Here is a 20,591-nt window from a genome sequence, read left to right as displayed (position 1 = left end):
CGCCATGTACAGTCCTAGTGGATGGAAGGCACAGGTAGTTTTTGCCTCAGTGTACCCTGTTGGGATCAAACCTCTCTCCCCCACCTGGAGGTGATGAACATTCCTGGCTGGAAGGACACACACTCCTATGACTCAAAAGGAAAGGCGTTGATAGAAAAGATCATAGGACTGACCCCAAAGAAGGATGAGCTGCAAAAGGCAGAAGCAGGCAGCTTATCTGGTGGAGCTGAGAGACCATGGTGAAGATGATGCAAAAATCACTATTTGGGAATTAGCAAATGTGATTTTTTTTACAAAAAAATTCTTTGGCCAACCCTAGTCAGGGGATTTATTACAATTCTCTCTCGTGGATTTTCTGATGTCTAATGAGGCTTGAGCGCTGATTGAAGCTTTTCCCGCACTCAGAGCTTTTCCCGCACTCTCTCCCATGTGGCTTCTCCTATGTGAGAAAATGTTTGAGCTCTGCCTGAAGCTTTTCCCACACTCAGAAAATGTGTACGGTGTCTCCCCTGAGTGGATTCTCTGATGTAAGATGAGCCCTGAATGATTAAAGAAACATTTCCCACACTCAGAGCACTCATAAGGTTTCTCACCTGTGTGGATTATCCTATGTCTGGTAAGGTTTGAGCTCTGATTAAAGGCTTTCCCACACTCAGAGCATGTGTAGGGTGTCTCTCCTGTGTGGATTCGCTGATGTGTGATAAGGTGTGAGCACTGATTGAAGGTTTCCCCACACAGTGCACGCGTTAAGGTACCTCTCCTGTGTGGATTCGCTGATGTGTGATAAGGTGTGAGCACTGATTGAAGCTTTCCCGCACTCAGTTCACGTGTAGGGCTTCTGTCCTGTGTGGATTCTCCGATGTCTGATCAGGGCAGAGCTCTGACAAGCTTTTCCCACACTTGGCGCATGTGTAGGGCTTCTCTCCTGTGTGGATTCTACGATGTGTGTTCAAGGTAGAGCTCCAACCAAAGATTTTCCCGCACTCTGAGCATGTGTGGATTCGCGGATGTGAGATGAGGGCTGAACTATCGATGAAGCATTTCCCACACTCAGAGCATCCATAAGGTTTCTCACCTGTGTGGATTGTCTGATGTCTGATAAGGTGTGAGCTCCAGCTGAAGCTTTTCCCACACTCATGGCACCTGTAGTGTGTCTCTTCCAAGTTGATTCTGTAGCTTGTTATAAGGTCTGAGAAGCTACTAAAGTTTCCCTCTGCCCTCCTCTGAGTCTCACAGGCTTTTGTTTTTTCTGAGAGTGCACAACTCCAGAAAACATTCCCTTTGGATCTTCCTGATAAAGTTCCATGTGGTTCTCCTTGCTCAGCATCTTCCTGATGGGGTTTCTCCTCCTCATTCTGACTCACCATCTCATCACCTGATGGGAGATAGAGAGAATCCAGACATAGATCACTACCTGCACTGGAAAGAAAGAAAATCTCAGAGAGAGGAATGGAAAAAGGGATGAACAATCCAAAATATGTGTGGGAGAGATCAAACCTATCAGGAGCTGACTTTCCCCAAAACCTTCCCCAGAGGAGAGAGGAAGGGATCAGTTTTGTTCTGCATCTCACGAGAACACTCAGGAGAAAGGGAGATCGGGGAGCGACCTGCTGCCAGTTGTCAGTCACAATAGAAGGGAAGCCATGAGTGACATCTGCCATAATGATTCCACATCTGCAGGGAACAATCCTGAACTTGGAGAGCTCACAGGGTCTTTGTAGGATATCCCAAATGTTTCCTGCATTCCCACACAGTTGTTGAGTTGATTTAACCAAGTCCTCACCTGTGCAGGCAGCTCTTCTTTCTCAGAACCCTGGAGGTCTGGGACCCACGGCTCTTTCCCTCGTTCCAGCTGTGAGATCACATCAGGTTTGGAAACTGGAGACCCTACTCAAGGCAAAGAAAATGAGGGAGGTCAGAGGAATTTGTGGGATACTTCTCACAAAGAATAGTCCATGGTTTTAACCCCCAGCTCATTTTTAGGCAGTAACATCCCAAGGCCAGCTTCCTTGGCTAAAAGTGCCAGGAGAGTTGTTATGATTATAAATCATATTCATTACCTTAGTTGCTCCTAAGCACTAACAGTGGGTCCCCATTCTGCGAGGACAAGTACAAACACAGAATAGTGGAGGGCCCATGCCCTGAAGAATTTACAATCTAAATACACAAGACAGACACAGAATGGGGGAAGGGATAGAACCCACTGTTAGAATAGAGATATTCAGGCCTGCCTGTAAAGCCTGTAGTTTAAGAACTTAGGTGTATTTTTATCACTTAGCTACTTACAGGAGTATGAAAACAAAGAATCAAAATCACTGTCTGTATTTGTAAGGGCCTTCTCTTACTGTGACAGTCTCAGGCCTTGTTCTTACGCTAAGGCCTTTGGTTAAGCAGCAGGGTCAGCCATAAGCTGGGAAGCAAAGGGTCACATCCTCACATCCCAAACAGTCACACTGAAATAAGGTGCTATTGGGCTGTTAGGAAGATGATCCTGTCCTGATAGTGCCCATAACCACCAGATAAAGAAACAGATCTTAAGCTGGTTAAAGAAAACTTGTGGTTGTGAAACCCTCATTTTTGTATTGTTTTATCTTTATGGCCACCACTTTTACAATGTTAATCAGTCTGGTTCTCTAATTGGTTTTGTCTGCTGTATAATTAATTTTGCTAGGTGTAAGTTAATTAGGGTAGCGGGATACAATTGGTTAGAGAATTACGTTTCAATGTGTTAGGATTGGTTAATGAAATTTCAGTACAATGATTGGTTAAGCAAAGGTACAGCTGAGAATATTACTATATAAACTGAGTCAAACAGGAGGGGGAATAGGAACAGGGAACGGGGACACAGGGTAAATACTCTGCGGTGTCAGAGCGGATAAGGGCGACACACCGCCGAAGACCCCAAGCACCCTGAAACCTCTGGGCAGCCCTGGGTGATAGTCATTCCCTTGTCTCTGTCGGGTATTCCATTGATGTAGGTTACTCCCAGCCAGTCATTAATGACCCATTCATATTACCCCATGACAGCTACGAGACAAAACACCTCACGTCTCCTACTCTTTATAATCATAGCAACACCAATCACAGCAGGAAATGAGGTGTGTATTGGCATCATACAAGTATCACCAAAAGTCCCACCTCTATCTCAGACACATTGCTCACCGCCCCTGGAGAGAAAGCAAAGCACAGGAACTGGACGTTAGTCCAGCAAACACAGTGGAGGACAAGCTGCAATCCTCACACACTGGTCAAAAAGGAGAGGCATGTGGGTCCCTACCCATAGAGAGGGGCTGGCTAGAGGCCTGATACCTGAGGGGCCATTGCTTGAGCAGACCATGGAGGCAGGTCAAAGGCTCAGCTATCCCAGAATTGTGACATTGCAAAAGCACATTTTGGGGAATCAGGAAATCCAGTGACTCAGGTGTAATGGGAGGGAGAATTAAACTCCCCCAGTGAGGAGAAGGCTGGGGAATTAAACACTAAAATTCAGGAGCAACAGCCTCTAATGCTTCCGGAAAAGGAGAATGTAAGAAACAACAACTGGGCTACGCAACCTCAGGAGGGACAGGCTCAAAGATCCAAGGAGTCTGGAGGGAAGACAGCTTGTGGCTGCTGCAGATGGGGAGAGGGGGGACAAAACTCTCTCCAAACTCTCACTCTCCTTGACCTCGACCTGATTTTATGATCTATGACCTAGTCTCACGTTTTGTGGGCAATTTTATAATCGCTAGAGGTAAGATGTCATGATTTGAGTATTGTTTATTAGCTTGGAACACGCGTGAAAGGGCAAGGAAGTGAACATAAAGAAATGGGTTCTTAAGGGCAGGTCAACCCTACAGCCAGGATTGACACTCTGAGATCGATCTGGCTGTGGTCGATTTAGTGATACGATTTAGTAAACGTAGCCTAAGCTTGCTACAGTTCAGGGCCTTATATTAAGTTGAGGCTTTGTGAGAGTCGTTATGCTGAAGTCAGGGATTTACCTGAGGTTTGGGTAGAGATTCAGGGTTAAAGGTCTGGGATCCTCCACAGCTCTAGATCCCTAAACCTCTCCTCCCTCCTAATGACCCACCCAGCCCACTTCCTGGGTGCCCTTCCTCCACATTCCCCTCTCCTTCTTCCCATTACTCGCAGCTGGCACCATCTCCCGGCGCCTTGGTAGCTTCTTGTGTTCCCTGCTCGTCTCTCATTACCTCCTCCCTCCCTGCTGCCTGCTAGTGCAAGGGAAATAAGGAAAAAAAAGGGGACAAAGAAACTTGTCAAAACTTGGATGATGAATAAAAGTATAAAGTTATTACTGCTCAGGTTCTTTAGAGACCCCACAGCTTCTAATAACCCAGGGGACAGGACTCCTTACCCAGCGAGGTCACCGTCTCATAGTTCTCCTGCATGACATCCCTGTGGAGGGCTCTCTGAACAGGGTCCAGCAGAGCCCATTCCTCCCTGGTGAAATACACAGCCACCCCCTCGAAAGTCACTGGCCCCTGAAAGAGAAAGAGTCCAACACTCAGGACCTGCTGCCCCACTCACAACCCCAGTATTCACAGAACAGCAGCACTAGGGAAATGGAAGTTCCGGGAGGCACATGTTAAGAGAGTCCCACCTTACCTTGCCTAGAGCAGCCAGGAGGCATCAGAGGGCAGAAAGAGAGAAAGTTTGTGTCTCCCAGCTGACAGACGGAAGCAGGGTCAACACATTTATCACAAAGCTACTAGCCACAGCTTAATATACGAGAAGGGGCTGTCTCTAGACCCTGCTGCTGGCTCCCTGATAGGAATCCCAACACTCTCCAAATAAAATATATGGAAGAAAGGAGAACTCAACAGTAAAGAATCTAAGTTAGAAGGTCAAAATTATAGAAAGTTGGCAAGGGAAGCTATCAGAAATCAATGATCAACCAATGAAAATAAGAAAGAAGTTTTTAAAAAGACAACATTAATCCTAACAATGGTAGTGGTAAATTACTAGATGGAAATGGCAGAATTATCAACAATCATGCAGAAGTAAAAGTGTTCAATAAATATTTCTCTTCTGGATTTGGAGACAAAGAGATGATGTAACTCATATCATAAGATGTTGACGCTGACAGTCTTTCCATTCCAAAAGTAACTCACGAGGACGTTAAACAGCAGCTATTAAACTTAGATGTGTTTAAATCAGTGGGTCCAGATAACTAGAGTTTTGAAAGATCTGCTGGAGGAGCGTGGTGGACTGTTAATGTTGATTTTAATTAGGACTTGGAACACTTGGGAAATTCCAGAAGACTGGAATAAAGCTAATGCTGTGCCAATATTTAAAAAGTATAAGAGATGACGCAGCTAATTACAAGTGTGTCAGTCTGAAATCAATACTGGGCAAGAGAATGGAGCAGCCGATACTGGATTTCATTAATAAAGAAAGGAGGGTAATATAATTAGTACCCATTAAAAAGGTTTAGACACAATAGAACCTATCAAACTAACTGGATATCCTGATTGGATGAGATCAAAAGTTTGGTTGCAGCTAATAGTACGGATGTAATATATGTAGGCAAATGAGTTGGTTCAGCATTATATTTTGACTAGAAAGATACAAAATACACACAGCATACATTAAATAGACTAAAAACTGGGATTTTAAATAGGGAACCATGGTCAAGTGGATTTCTCTCAAGCGGGTTCCCACAAGGATTGGAGCTTGGCCCTGTGCTATTTAACATTCCTATCAGCGACCTGGAAGAGAATATAAAATCATCACTGATAATGTTTGCAGTTGCCACCAAGACTGGGGGTGGGGGAACTAATGAAGTGTCAGTAGGTTCAGGTTTCAGCACTGGGAGTCTGGGAAGTTGTCCCAGCCCTGGCTGCAGGGTTATTTCCTGTTCCACAAAGAGGGGAAGTTTCATTCCCAACACCTGTGCCTTGAAATTAGGACCTATCTGACACTACAGCCCATATTCACCATAGTGGCAGGATTATAATATGATTAGGACATGAGGTATCTTGTACAAGATGAGTCATGCGGTGTCACTGGAAAAGTTATGATTTGCTGAATATGATTATCCTACCTGTATGCATGGATCATGTTTGTATCTGAAGTTATGGATATTGACTCTGTATCTGTCTTTCAAATGTGCTTACTCTGGGTAACAGCCACAACGCGCCTTTCAGGTACAATCATGAAGAAGCCGGACAGTGCTGATGGCTCATCAACAAAGACAATGGACTGTAGAAGAGCTTAGCCCTCCTATGAACGTTCCAGCCAGCCTATGAGTCATGGCTACTATGACTCAGCAGGGCACTCTAGGGCATGTGACCAGACCACATGACAATGAACTTCATTTTGGTACCTCTATTTTTCCACAAACTGGACTGGGAACTGAGGTTAGAACAAAGGGTTCCTGCCATATGGAAAAGCTACATAAGATGGGGTGTGACATCATCTCTTGGCCTCATTCCCCGCACAAGAGAACTCCTGGAAACACCTGAGGGACAAAGACTGAACTGGGGGAAGTACTGATCCCAGGGTAAAGGGATTTCTAGCTTGTGTATGGAAACTTGGTGGACTGCTTGTAGCATCAGTAAGGGTGAGAAATTGCTAATTCAAATTCTGTCCAGATAGTATGTTAGGCTTGGTTTGAGTTTTTGGTTATTTGCTAAGTAATCTGTTTTGATCTGTTTACTAACACTTATCGCTGGGAAATTGGCTGTTGTCTTCTCTCTCTCCTTGAGTGGCTTAGGTAACGCACTCAGGTAGCTTAGTTGGCTGCATGGCGCCACCTGCTGTCATGTTGGGTGATAACAGGCCCTGGAGAGGCTGGCTGAATCTCCAGCAAAGCAGGGTGAGAAGGGCCAGCCCCGCTTGAGGGTTAGAGGGCACAGGGGTTCCCAGAAGCCCCCCAGACTGCACCCCGGGGTGACAACCCATCACACCCTAGAGTACACAAGTCTCAGCAGGTTTGTCACATCCTGTCCCCTTCCTTTCTCCACCCAAGTTATTTCCTGCCTCCCACCACCTCTAGCAGCTCCCACCAGTGGTGAGCTCCAGCCGGGTCGCATGAACCGGTTGCTAAATTGTTCCAGGACAACCGGTTCGAAAAAAGCTTTTAAATTTAACTAAGGCTCGGGCAGCTGTCCACCCGGCCCCAGCTCACCTCCCCCTTTCCAGTGAACGCTCCACCCTCCTTCTCCTCTCCCTCCCCTGCTTCCCACAAATCAAATGTTTGCAGGAAACCTGAAACAAGCAGCAGGCAGGTAAGCCGGGCTGGGGTAGGGGCTGGACCAGCCCTGGCTCGGGCTGGTCCCGGCCGAGCGGCTCCGACCCGGCCTAGCTCGGGCCCCGCAGCACCGGTCCCAGCCGAGCGGCTCTAGCCCAGCTCGGGGAGTCGGGTCCTGCAGCACCAGTTGCGGTCACGGCAGAGCGGACCCAGTCCTGGCCCCAGGCAGTGTGGTAAGGGAGCAGGGAGGTGTTTGGTGGGTTGTGGGGAGGGGAGGTGGATAGGGATCGGGGAGGTCAGAGGGCAGGGAACAAGGGAATTGAATGGGTGTAAGGATTCCAGGGGGCAGTCAGGAAGGAGCAGGGGTTGGATGAGGTGGGGGGGGCAGTCAGGGACAGAGAGAAGGGGTGGTTGGATGGAGCAGCGGTTCCAAAGGGGCATCAAGAATGAGAGGAGGGGTTTGGCGGGGCCGCAGGGGGCAGTCAGGGGACAGGGAAGGGGGAGGATGGGTCAGGGGTCTCCGGGGGGTTTGAAGGAGCATGGGGGTGTTGGATGGGGGAGGACACCCGGGGGGGGCATGACCCCTTCATGAGGTGAGGAGGAAGGAACCTGTTGTTAATATTTTGGCAGCTCATCACTGGCTCCCACCCTCCTACACATTTACTGCTTCTCTCCCTCCAAGCAGAACCCACCACCAGCTCTCTGAGAATCCCTTACCTGAGCCAGCTCCATTGCAGCCAATTCCTTCCCCCTGGGAGGATGGGATGATCTGGAGCAAAACGTGGACGTTATTCTGTAGCCTGCCGGGGTGAGAAAGGCAATGTGAGAGAATTCAGACAGGGTGTCATGGTACAATTCCCCACTCTGAACCTTAGCGTCCAAGAGATGGGGTACCAGCATGAATTCCTCTAAGCTCAATCACCAGCTTAGAACCTGTAGCGTGCCACCAACCAGGAATTCCAGTGCCTGGTACACTCTGGTCCTCACAAAACCTTGCCCGGGGACCCCCAAAACCCAGACTCTCTGGATCTTAACACAAGGAAAGTAAACCCTTTCCCTCACTGTTGCCTCTCTCAGGCTTCCCCTCCCTGGGTTACCCTGGAAGATCACTGTGATTCAAACTCCTTGAATCACAAAACAGAGAGGACAATTCACCTTCCTCCTTCCTTCTCTTTCCCCCTCCCAGGCTCTTCCTGAGAGAAAGTAATCCTGGCACAGAGAGAAATCAGCCTCTTTCTCCCTCTTCCCTCCTTTCTCCCCACCAATTCCCTGGTGAATCCAGACCCAGTCCCCTGGGGTCTCATCAGAATAAAAAAACAATTAGGTTCTTAAACTTGAAAAGCTTTTAATTAAAGAAAGAAAAAAACAGTAAAAATTATCTTTGTAAATTTAAAAAAATGGAATAGGTACAGGGTCTTTCAGCTATAGACACTGGGAATACCCTCCCAGCCTAAGTATACAAGTACAAATTAAAATCTTTTCAGCAAAATACCAGTGTTAACTCCTTCCAACCAAATGCACATTTGCAAATAAAGAAAACAACCATAAGCCTAACTCGCTTTATCTACCTAGTACTTACTAGTCTGAACTTATAAGAGCCTGTATTGGAGAGACTGGAGAGAAACCTGGTTGCACGTCTGAGCCCCCAGAGTGAACAACCACCAAACCTACCAGCACACACAAAAACTTCCCTCCCTCAAGATTTGAAAGTATCCTGTCCTCTGATTGGTCCTCTGGTCAGGTGACAGCCAGGCTCACTGTTCTTGTTAACCCTTTCCAGGCAAACGAGATATGAAGCACTTCTGTGCTATTAACTTTTCTTATCTGTTTATGACACAGGGTTTCTCTCCTTTCCACATGTCGATTCCCCTCAGGATTTTCCCCTGCTAATGGACATTCGAGGTTCTGCCACACTATGAAGCACAGAGTGACCTTATCCCAGTACAGATCTAGCCCCCTCCTACCAGGCTGTAACCCTCTGACACATGGTGAAAGCCTCCCAGCAGCAGAGTCTCTCTGTTACACTTCTCAAGTTTGCGGGCGATACCAAGCTGGGAGGGATTGCAGGTACTTTGGAGGATAGAACTGAAATTCAAAATCACCTGGACAAACTGGAGAAATGGTCTGAAGTAAATAGGATGAAATTCAATAACGACAAATGCAAAGTACACCCCTTAGGAAGGAAGAATCAGTTGCACACATACAAAATGGGAAATAACTGCCTAGAAAGGAGTGCTGTGGAAAGGGATCTGGGGGTCATAGTGGATCACAAGCTAAATAGGAGTCAACAGTACTGCAAAAAAGCAAGTATCATTTGAGGATGTATTAGCAGGAGTATTGTAAGCAAGACAGGAGAAGAAATTCTTCTGCTCTACTCCATGCTGATTAGGTTTCAACTGGACTAGTGTGTCCAGTTCTGGGGGCCACATTTCAGGAAAGATGTGAACAAAATGGAGAAAGTCCAGAGAAGAGCAACAAAAATGATTACAGGTCTAGAAAACATGGCCTATGAGGGAAGATTGAAAAAACTGGGTTTGTTTAGTCTGGAGAAGACTCAGAGGGGACACGATCACAGTTTTCAAGTACATAAAAGGTTGTTACAAAGATGCCAGAGAAAAATTGTTCTTCTTAAGCGCTGAGGATAGGACAAGAAGCAATGGACTTAAATTGCAGCAAGGGCGGTTTAGGATTCAGATTAGGAAAAAAACTTCCTGTCAGAGTGGTTAAGCACTGGAAGAAATTGTCTAGGGAGGTTGTGGTATCTCCATCACTGGGGATATTTAAGAGTCGGGTGGACAAACACCTGTCAGGGATTGTCTAGATAATACGGAGTCCTGCCTTGAGTGCAGGGAACTGGCCTGGATGACCTCTCGAGGTCCCTTCCAGTTCTATAATTTTATGAAACAAAGGCCAGAGAAGAGCAGAATCAAAGGACTCACTCGGGGGGATTCTCTCTGTCACTGTTCCCAAGGCAGCTCTCAGGTTTACAAAGCTGTTTGATGCTCCAGCCTTTATACAGTCTCTCCTGGCAGTGCCCCTTTCATGGGCTGGGCCTAGTTTTAGCTTTTGGGAAGCGTGACCTCTCGGGCTCTGAGACTGGGCCTTCTTGCCTCAGCACATCTTGTTTCTTTCTGTGGCCCCCCAGTGAGTCCAAATGAGTAGATACTCCTGACAGAGACTGTGAACATAAAAACATAAGAGCTGCCCACTGCATCAGACCAATGGTCCATTTAGCTCAGTGGCCAATGCCAGGTGCTTCAGAGGGAATGAACACAACAGGTAATCATCAAATGATCCACTCCGTCAACCATTCCCACCTTCTGGCAAACAGAGGCTAGAGACACCATCCCTGCCCATCCTGCCTGTGACACTGGCAGATGAGGTGTTAGCTCTTGCAAAAGTCCTCATGTCTTCATTGAACAGGGACAAACACATAGCTGGAATCAATCTGACTCACCTGTGTTAGTATTAGGTATTAGGATTATAAGAATGCGTTTACACTTTATTGAATGCTTTATTGAGTTGCTGCCTGGGTTAACATCTGACTAGTTGCATTGTGAGCCTCTGTGGCTCTGTAAATCACCAGACAGGAGAGAGACTTTACCTAGGTGAAGTACTGACTGGCAACCGAATGCATTACACCCTGCCTGACAGGAAAGGTTCATCAACACCAGATAGACTATTATGCGATGTTAAAGATGACAAAAGACTGTTGTTGTGCTTTTGACTTCCCATTAGCTGAGTATGCAGCTCAGAGCACATGGCAGGAAGGGGATGAAAAACCCCATACAGAAGGAACTGATTATCTGTATGCTGCTTGGACTCTGGGGGGTGGGGGGGCAAAGTTTCTAGGCATAAGCAAGAGATTCCCAGCTGATTAGCCTGGGTTAGTCCTAAGGAAGATATAGGGCTTGCTTATTACAGAAGCTTCTAATACCTTTTGAAATTTAAGACTGTAACTTGTCTCCATCTATAGGATTACCTGCTTTAACTTTGTAAACAACTCTCATTTCCTTTTAAGTAAGTCTTAATACAGGTTATTACAGGACTGGCTACAAGTATTGTCTTTGTTGTGAGATCTAAGATTCAACTGACCTCAGTAAGTGACTGGTCCTTTGGGACAAGGTCAGGCTTGACAAAGCCCTGGTTGGGATGATTTAGCTGGGGTTGCTCCTGCTTTGAGCAGGGGGTTGGACTAGATGACCTCCTGAGGTTCCTTCCAGCCCTGATATTCTATGATTCTATGACTGGCAGTAACCTGAACGTTGCTGTGATTCGTAGGGTAAGGCAGTGGTTCTCAACCACTGGGCCTGCTGGGGGTCACTAACAGGTTTCAGTGCGGGCACCAAGCAAGGCCAGCATTAGACTCACTGAGGCCCAGGGCAGAAAGCTTAAGTCTCAGCGCATGGGGCTGAAGTCCAGGGCCTGAGCCCCTACCTGGGCTGAAGCCAAAGCCTAAGCAACGTAGATTTGTGGGGACCCTGTGGCATGGTACCCCGACAGTGGAAGAAAGTGTCCTGAAGACTCAGCCAGAAGGTTGAGGCCTGACACACTACTGGCTTAGAGGGTCTCTGCCAGTCAGGAAGGGCCAGCAGCGAGGGAAGACTGGCAACTGATGGCTGGAGGGGTGAAAAGGTTTGGGATATGGTGGGGGAAGAAGCGTCTGGGACTGGATAACCTGGGGCTGGGCAGTCTCCATAGGGGACACTTGCTCCTCCTGTGCCCTTTCCACACCTTCTTGTGAGTAGAGAATGACCACCCTGTCCCCACCCCCAGAGCCAGCCGTGTCTCAGGACTCTCCCAAGTTGCACCCAATAACTCTCTCCCCATTTGGGGTAGAGCTCGGGGCAACAAATTACCACCAAGATGAACCCAGCTGAATGCTGCTTGTTCTGGTGCCACAGAGGCCTCTGGTGGGTGAAAGGCAGAACTGCAGCACTTCTCAGGCAGGTAGAACGTATCTTCTTTAAGCCAAAAAAATTCTGTGCTGGATGTGAATTCTGTGCATACGCAGCGGTGCAGAATTCCCACATGAGTAACTCACACCTGGCACAAACATAACCTGCTCACTCCCATCTCTTCTCCCTATGTGTCGAGTCCCAGCGCTGCTGCTGTCATTAATGCAAACAGGCTTTCAATCCCATTAGTGCTGGCAAAACTCAATCCAGTGACAGGACTGAAACCTTATTTTCCTATCACATCGGACAGTCTCAGCTGAGGGGGAGGTGAGATGGGGAGGGGATACAAAGGGGAAAGCTGTTGTACCCATGTTGGTCCCAGGATAGCAAAGAGGTATTTTTAATTGGTTCTAAAAAAATTACCTCACCCACCTTGTCTCTCCAAGAGATCTGAAAGTGGCACAAGGAGACAAACAGGAAGACAGAGCTCAGGACTCTAAACCAAACAATTCAAACTCCTGGAAGAAACTACATTTCCCTTCTGCCCCTGGGTATGTTTGGATCCTACATGAGGGACCACCCCATTCCCCTCACAGCAGCAAAGGGAGACTGCAGCCAGCCCCAGATGGTCTTTCCCAATCCTAGCATGTTTGTTGTGACAGTTTGTGCGTGGTGGGTGCATGGGCTGGGTACAGCTGCACCGATCTGCAGATTGGAAAGTCAGGGCGACTCTAGCACAGCTTGGGGGCTGTGGGCAGGGGGAGCAGTTCTGGAGCTGGGCCTCTGTCCTCTCTAGCTCCTATGGCACATGGCTCTGGCAGCATCAAGTGGGTCCATCACTGCAGGGGAAGGTTGGGGTAGTGTCTGAGATCAGGGTGAGAACTGGAGGGGGCTCCATGCTCAGGAATGGGGGATGGAATTCACCTCCGCACCTCTCTGCAGAGCTCAGCAACTAGGGATTTATCCAGTGAAGTGAATTTCACTCTGGGTGACTGAGTCAGCCACGGAAAGATCCTTGGGCCTTCGGTTCCACACTGGCCACAGGAGTTTACTAGTTCTCCCTCCCCAGACGGCCAGGGGCAGCCAGGGATAATTAGTGGGTTATGGGAATTAGAAGATGAAAATTCACTAAGAACAAAGATATTTGTGTGTTTATTATTAAATCCCCAGACACCCACCAATCCCTGTCCTCCTTCCGATGAGCTATAAATATCTAAGGGACTCAGCTACTGATCCTGCAGTCAGTTCCTGCCCTTCCCCACTTTCTACAGCAGCACTTTTAACACCAGGGCAGGGAAACATGTAAATACTTTGAACCAAATTCCAGAAGCTGCTGAGCATGGAGAAGTTAAAATGAAACCAAGGTTCCGTCTCTCCAAGGACCTGGCCCTTAGTGCAAAATTACAGACACTCCCCAGAAATCTGAAATGGTCACTTCATAACTGACAAAATGTTATTAATCTGTTCATTTCTGGGAATTACCCATAAGAGAAATAACCCAGTGACGGTGATATCCTGAGGAAAAGATCTCATGTGTCTTTAGATCATACCGATTTGTAATCTGGAACTATATACACTAAAATGCCTAATTCATAGCCTCACGGCAATTGCCTGGTGTCACTACAGGGCAGAATTAAGGTTGGGTGCCTTAGTTGTGAATTTCCATCCCCTAGCATATTGTAATTGCTGTTAAGTGGGTTTGACAAAATTCATTTTGTCTATTTCTTTCTTTTAATTTCAACAGATAGCAATATTTATTTTTAAGCCCTTTTTTCTATGTTTACAATTTCAATGTTCAGAGCTGTGGGAATTTATGGGAGTCGTCAGACAACAATTACTTAATAACAGTAACTGTTGAGATTCCATATCATATAACTGTTCAAAGAGAAATTGTCAATGTCACACCCAAAATATACAGTGTAAATATCCTTAAATCAAACTCCATTTTCTCCAGGAGCATTTCTGTATATTACCCATATAAACATTTTTCATCTGTGTGTGTGTACGGTGAAATTAACATTTACTGCAATTCATTCATAAAAATCCAATCCTTTCAAGCATAATTCTAAGTAATGAAGTACTTGAATTCTTTCACTTCCTAGAGTAGAATGTTTCATTTCAGCATAATTACTCCCTCCTTGTGATGTATTTTACTCTCAGTACTGTAACCCCCTTGTGATGTAGCTCCTGTCTGGGAGCTCTGCTGAAGCCAGTGGCATTATGATCAGGTGACACACTGACATGAGCAGAGACACATGGGGGAGGGTGGAGAATGGCTACCGGAGTTGAACGTGGCCCTAAGAGCAAACGCCCTCTCAGCCTCTCCTCTCTCCCACCTCCCAAAGTCAGTAATTCTGAGAAATCTTTCCCTGAAATCTAAATACCCCAGTATGACAGACAGTGATTAACGCAGGTACCTTAGGGGCTGCAGCGCCAACCCCCTGCCTGGATGAGGAGGGTGATCAATTGCAGTAGAAATGGGTTAGGCTGGGGGAGGGCACAGTTGATGTGGGACTGGGAGTTGAGTTGACGAAGAGGCCAGAACTCATGGGGGGGGGGGGGTTGGGAGAAGTCGTCAAAAGGATTGGGTAGAGGCATTTCAGTGTATTTTCTCCATTAACCATTCTGCCATGTATTTAATTTAGAAACTTTTCATTCCCCTCTAAACACCTTGGAGCTAAGCTGGGTTGATGCATTTCCACTTACAGTGGTACAGTTTTAATTAGGTGTTTAAACAGATGCTCATGCAACACAAAGCAGTCAGTGATGGGTGTGCTTTCGTTCATTAACTTGACTGTGCTGTGCATCGCTTTTAAAAAAAGATGGTGTGAAGGAGTGTCAACATTTTAGGCATTAAGAAATGGTAAGTAGGTGTCAGTTTATTTCTCATGCATTTCTCTCATAATTTTAATCTCAGTTTTGAATCAGTATTAATACCATGTTGTTTTAACAGCAGTAGGGTTCATTTGTATAACTGTTTGTAAGATTTCATTGGATATTGTGAACCAGCCATCTTCACCTTTTATTTTGAGATTCCTAAACACAACCCAGCGCACCTCTGCTGAAAGACTGCTAACCCTGGCCGGTGACATGTTCCTTAGGGAGATAACACCTGACGAGCCCTTTCGCCCTAAAACGCGCTTTTGGCTCTTTGGGCTGGTCCAGACTAGGGGGGGGAAATCGATCTTAGATACGCAACTTCAGCTACGTGAATAACGTAGCTGAAGTTGAATATCTAAGATCGGATTACTCACCCGTCCAGACGGCGCGGGGGTCGATGTTCGCGGCTCTCCGTGTCGATTCCGGAACTCCGTTGGGGTTGATGGAGTTCCGAATTGATATAAGCGCGCTCGGGGATCGATATATCGCGTCTCGATTAGACACGATATATCGATCCCCGAGCAATCGATTTTAACCCGCCGATACGGCGGGTAGTCTGGACGTACCCTTTGACATTGCTTTATCTGCCCCACCAGAAAATGCTAGAGGTAACCAGGAAATTACAGCCGACCTTCACTAGGTATATTTTTACTAGCTATGGGCCAACATTCATATAGTTCTGTTTGTTTATCTTTCATTCAATTTTGCAATTCTTAGATCCCATTTAAAAATTGGAAGTGAAATAACCAAAGCGAGTTAAGAAGAGAGCGGCATCGGGCTTAGGTGGGGGTAAAACAACAAATGGAAAGAACTGACTATGCAAAACGGAACATCGCAAACTATCAGAGACCCAGATCCCCGCCCAATTGAACCCACCCCAGCCAGACATATCAAGCTGGGTCCCTGAAAAATTGCCCAGCCCGTCTGACAGTGAACGCTGCGTGTTCCAGGCAGAGCTATGGTGTGTGCGTCTGCTCTGCTGACATGCTGCTTTGGTACGGAATGCACCACGGCCACAGGGAGCAGAGACATGGACTCCTACAAAACACATTCCCAGATACACCTCCAATGCCGCATCCCCCGCTGCCTCCCCACTGCCTGCCATCTCCTCCCCAACCTCCACATAGCCATTCTCAGCCTATTCCTAACACTTCCTCCCAGCCTTCAGCACTATAAATAAATAATATATGGTGTTACAAAAGGTAGGTTGTGCCAGAGAAACCTGATCTGGATGTCAGTCAGGTTTTTGATACAGTTCCACATGGGAAACTATTCGTTAAATTGGAGAAGATGGGGATTAATATGGGAACCAAAAGGTCAATAAAGAATTGGTTAAAGGGGAGTTTACAAGGGGGTCGTACTGAACGGTGAGTTGTCAGGCTGGAGGGAGTTACTAGTGGAGTTCCTCAGATCAGCCTTGGGACCAATCTTACTCAACACTTTTATTAGTGATCTTGGCACAAAAAGTGGGAGTGGGACACAAAGCCGGGAGGGATTGCCAATATGGAGGAGGACAGGAAAATCATACAAGAAAATCTGCATGTCCTTGAAAGCTGGAGTAATAGAAATGGGATGAAAATTAATAGTGCACAAATTCTAGTTGTTAGTCCCCAAGTGCATAATTTTGCAATAAGGTGGGGATTTATCAATTGGAAGTGACAGAGGAGGAGAAAGACCTAGGTGTATTGGTTGATCACAGGATAATTATGAGCTGCCAATGTGATGCAGCCATGAAATAGGTTAATGCAGTCCTAGGATACATCAGGTGAGGTATTTCCAGCAGACACATGAAAGGGTTAGCACTGTTATACAAGGCACCGATGAGACCTCATCTGAAATACACCTCTACCTTCTGCCCTTTAAAGTCTGTGAGTCTATAAACTGTGCTTTGTGTTGCACAGACACTGAAGGAGATCAGGGCCCCATAGTGCAGCTCATGGCAGAGATTCTGACTGAGATCAGCCCCCCATTCTGCTGGGCACTGCACAGACAGAGAGGGACAGTCCTTGCCCCAAAGAGATCACAATCCTAAAGTACACAATCAGTAAGAGGGAAAACAGAGAGAGGCTGTGCCTTCCCCAAGGCCACCAAGCAGGTCAGTGACAGAGCCAGGAAAAGACCCCAGTAACTCCAGTGCCCCATCTCCGGCAGCTTGGGAAGGTCCCCAGACCCCATTGTATTAGGCTGCAGGAAAAGGTGGTTTGTCCATGGATGCAGACGCTGTCTTAGCAGGGCAGCTCAGCTGCAATCCCTGCACACAGGTGGGGTGTGTGTCATGGGTCAGGAGAAGTCAGTGTCCAGCCCTGTGAGGCTGTGCTCCTGGCTCATACCTCAGGCACTCACTGCTGCACCTCCCTTACCAGCTGCACTGGTCAGCCAGACCCAGGCCTCAGTAAGGTTACTGCCTCGCCTAACCTCAAAGCTTCAAACCAGGACATGGTGCGCCAGTACCAGAGTGCACTAGCGTAAATTCTGTCTATACTAACGGTTTGCACCAGTGCCTAAAACACCAGTGTGGCAGAGACCTTCAGTGCCCAAAACAGCAGTACGGTGGCACTAGAACTGGGATCTATTTCTAGCTCCATCACAAACAGCCTGGGTGACCTTGGACACATCAGTGTTTCTTCTCTCAACTTCAGTCTCTTTACCCAGCTGCCCACTCACTGGGGTCTCCTCTCTCTCCAGAGCTGCTCACCACTAAAGTCTGCGTGGGTGTCACCAGAGCTAAGGTAGTTCAGCTTTGGGATAGTCTTACAAGGGGGGTTGTGGAGTCTCTTTCCCCAGAAGTTTTTAAGAACAGGTAGGACAAACCTCTGTCAGAGATAATCTACATATACTTGGTCCTGCCTCAGTAGGGAGAGCTGGACTTGATGACAGCTTAAGGTTCTGTCCAGCTCTACATTTCTAGGATGCCATGAAATATATACGTATACAAACCATACAGAAAAAAAACAAGAACACCACAACATAACGTCAGGCAATTAAGAAAAAACCACAACAACAAAATATACTCCACAGCATAAAATGACAATACAAAGGAGAAGAAAACAACACAATGCAAACTAACACAGCCTAGGGCAAAGTACACAATGGCAAAGAGCTTAACTCAAACCAACACAACACAGGCACTAAACAAGCTGAAGCAAACAATGCACCATAAAACTATGCAACATAGCATGGTGCAATCCCAATTCCAAATGGCACCATGTAAAACAGCTCAGCGTACAACAGGGCATAGCACAAAAGAGAATTATTTCAATGTAGGCCTGGAAGGGATCTTGAGAGGTCGTCTACTCCAGCCCGCTGTGCTGAGGCAGGACCAAGTACCCCTAGACATTCCGAGACTGGTGTATCTCTAACCTGGTCTTAAAAACCTCCAGTGAAGGAAATTCCACAGCCTCCCTTGGAAGCCAATGTAAGGCAAACACAGACCAAAACAACGCTGCACACACACACACACTGGGCTTAGGGTTAAGGGGAGAGGCAAGAACTGAAACAATCTGGGTTCAGTTCCCAGTTTGCCCCAAATTCTCCATGCAAACGTGAGCAAATTACTTCAGCTCTCTGAGCTTCAGTTTCCCCATCTGTAAAATGGAGAGTTGCCTCCTACCATTGGCCTATTTAGCCTTTGAGCTTTTTGTGGCAAGGCCTCTCTGTCCCTGTGGGCATGTAGACACTGCAGTCAGACACCGGCGGCTGGCCTGTGCCCGCTGACTTGGGCTCAGACGGCTCAGGCTGCGGGGCTGTTTAATTGTGGTGTCCATGTTCCGGCTGGGGCTGCAGCCCAAGGTCTGGCACCCTCCCACCTCGCAGGGTCCTACAGCCTGGCTCCAGCCTGAGCCCAGACATCTACACTGCAATTAAACAGCCCCTTCCCCAGACCTCAGTCAGGGATTCTGCAACTCCTGGCATTACAGGATCCTTGATTTTGTTTGGGGTCCCTGTAGCATCTGGCAAAATGTGGGGGCAGGATCTCTGTCAGGGTCTGTGCAGTGCCCAGTACAGTGTTGGAGCGTGATCTCGGTCAGGGTCAGTGCAATGCAAGGTCCAACGGGGACACAGATCTCAGTCAAGGTCTCTGAAGAGCCCAGCACAATGGACGCATCAGTTTGGGTTACCGTCATGCGCTGCCTGGCACAAGGGGGGGCGTGATCTTGGTCCGGGTTGCAGTTTTACCTGGCACAATGTGGGGTCTGATCTTACTTGCGGTCTCTTCAGCGCCTGGCAGAACAAGGCCCAGATTTCAGTTGGGGTCTCTGCAGCATCTGGCAGAAGAGGGCCATGCTCAGTACGATAGGAGCCCTGATCTGAGTCACACACCTGGAGAGAAAACTGGGAAGATTTTTGAGAATTCAATATCCGTATTTCAGAACTGAGAAGAAAATGGGGCACAAACTAAATATTTGCCAATATAAGGGACAAGCATCATGTGGGGAGATTTTATGTCACCATTCAACCACTCAAGAGAAAAGAGGGGATTATACAGTGGTATTGAATCAACAGAATGGGATGGATTCTTCTTGCCTCACATTCACATGGACAGCAGGGAGCTCTGGGTGATGTGGCCTTCACAAGGGAGAGGAGTGGGGCTGGAGTGAGGTCACTGGCTGTGGGGATGGGCTGGCAGCGGGATCTGGGAATGGGACTAGTACAGGGGTCGGCAACCTTTCAGAAGTGCTGAGCCGAGTCTTCATTTAGTCACGCTAATTTAAGGTTTTGCGTGCCAGTCATACACTTTAATGTTTTTAGACAGTCTCTTTCTATAAGTCTATCATATAGAACTAAATTACTGTTGCATGTAAAGCAAATAAGGTTTTTAAAATGTTTAAGAAACGTCATTTAAAATTAAATTAAAATGCAGAGCTCCCCACAAACGTGGCCATGAGGGACACTTGCTCCTCCCACCCCTTCCTGGCCCTTCCCACACCCTGTTGCCAGCAGAGTGGCCCCCTCAGCCCAGAGGTGTCCTTGTCTCAGGGCCCCCCCCAGCCTCTGCCCAGTTCAGAAATCACTCAGGGGAACGAACCATTTCCCACCCGCACAAGGACAAATCACTGCAGGTGAAAATGGGGGGAAACACCCCAAACCTGAGATCTGAACTGGCCATTGGAGGCTGCAGCTCCGCAGCGGGGCGGGCAGAGCCCGGGGCGGCCCCAGGGCGGCTCCAGAGGGGCAGGGCCCGGGCCGGGCAGGAGGGGGTTAATGAAGGGCTCTCCCGCCGCGATCTGCGCATGCCCAGAGCCCCAACGGCACAAACCCTTCTCCGGCCCCGGGAGAGGCTCCAACGGCCCCGCGCGAGCCAGGCAGAGCCGGACTGCCCAACGCTCCTTCGTAGCGCAGCTCCGCCTCCCGCCGATGTCACTTCCGCTCCAAGGAGAGTCAGGAACTACATCTCCCAGCCTGCCTCGGGGCCGCTTCCCCTCTCCAGCCCAGGGAAGGGAGGGTCCCCGGGGCCATCCTGACCCTCCCCCCACCGCTCATCCTTTCCACTGGCGCCGCCCCCTCTCCCAGCCGGTGCCTCTCAGATCCCCCCGCCGCCTTTTCCCGGGGAGCGGCAGAGCTGAGGGGGGGGGCTTGGGACCCCCACGTAATAACCATCCCCCCAGCCCTGACCCCCC

General features: G+C 47.9%; 3 protein-coding genes across 12 annotated transcripts in view; 1 reads left to right on the top strand and 2 right to left on the bottom strand.

Annotated features, from left to right (window-relative positions):
* The window catches only part of LOC127036058 (zinc finger protein OZF-like), a 167,822-nt gene extending 151,677 nt beyond the window's left edge, over positions 1-16,145 (bottom strand). For all 4 annotated transcript variants that reach the window (XR_007770001.1, XR_007770000.1, XR_007769999.1 and 1 more), the window contains exon 1: positions 16,091-16,145. The gene's annotated coding sequence lies outside the window, so the exon portion shown is untranslated. The remainder of the gene's footprint in view (positions 1-16,090) is intronic.
* LOC127036060 (zinc finger protein 250-like) overlaps positions 1-20,591 on the top strand; it is a 153,996-nt gene that overhangs the window by 89,785 nt on the left and 43,620 nt on the right. The gene's annotated exons all lie outside the window — the stretch shown is intronic.
* LOC127036080 (zinc finger protein 2-like) lies at positions 999-20,491 on the bottom strand. Of its 3 annotated transcripts, none has more exons than XM_050926595.1 (6): positions 20,231-20,491; positions 19,150-19,305; positions 7,913-7,995; positions 4,358-4,484; positions 1,784-1,890; positions 999-1,375 (listed from the first exon to the last, which is right to left on the bottom strand). In XM_050926595.1, the coding sequence occupies exons 3-6, from the start codon at positions 7,925-7,927 to the stop codon at positions 1,361-1,363; spliced, it is 264 nt and encodes an 87-aa protein (XP_050782552.1). In that variant the 5' UTR covers positions 7,928-7,995; positions 19,150-19,305; positions 20,231-20,491; the 3' UTR covers positions 999-1,360. The 3 variants fall into 3 exon arrangements, with proteins under 3 accessions (XP_050782552.1, XP_050782553.1, XP_050782550.1); XM_050926596.1 differs by having other exon boundaries at positions 999-1,419; positions 20,231-20,488; XM_050926593.1 differs by having other exon boundaries at positions 999-1,414; positions 20,231-20,488.

The sequence above is a fragment of the Gopherus flavomarginatus genome, chromosome 17, assembly GCF_025201925.1.
Source record: "Gopherus flavomarginatus isolate rGopFla2 chromosome 17, rGopFla2.mat.asm, whole genome shotgun sequence".
In the NCBI taxonomy this organism is placed as follows: Eukaryota; Metazoa; Chordata; order Testudines; family Testudinidae; genus Gopherus; species Gopherus flavomarginatus.
This window is presented reverse-complemented; position numbering and strand designations above follow the sequence as displayed.

Bases quoted from the DNA above. Each gene is read 5' to 3' on its own strand.
- LOC127036080 (XM_050926593.1), bottom strand. The intron at 1,891-4,357 runs GTAAGGAGTCCT...CTTTGCCTTGAG, and splicing joins TGAGACGGTGACCTCGCTGG to TAGGGTCTCCAGTTTCCAAA. The intron at 1,415-1,783 runs GTGAGGACTTGG...TTTCCAGTGCAG, and splicing joins AAGAAGAGCTGCCTGCACAG to GTAGTGATCTATGTCTGGAT.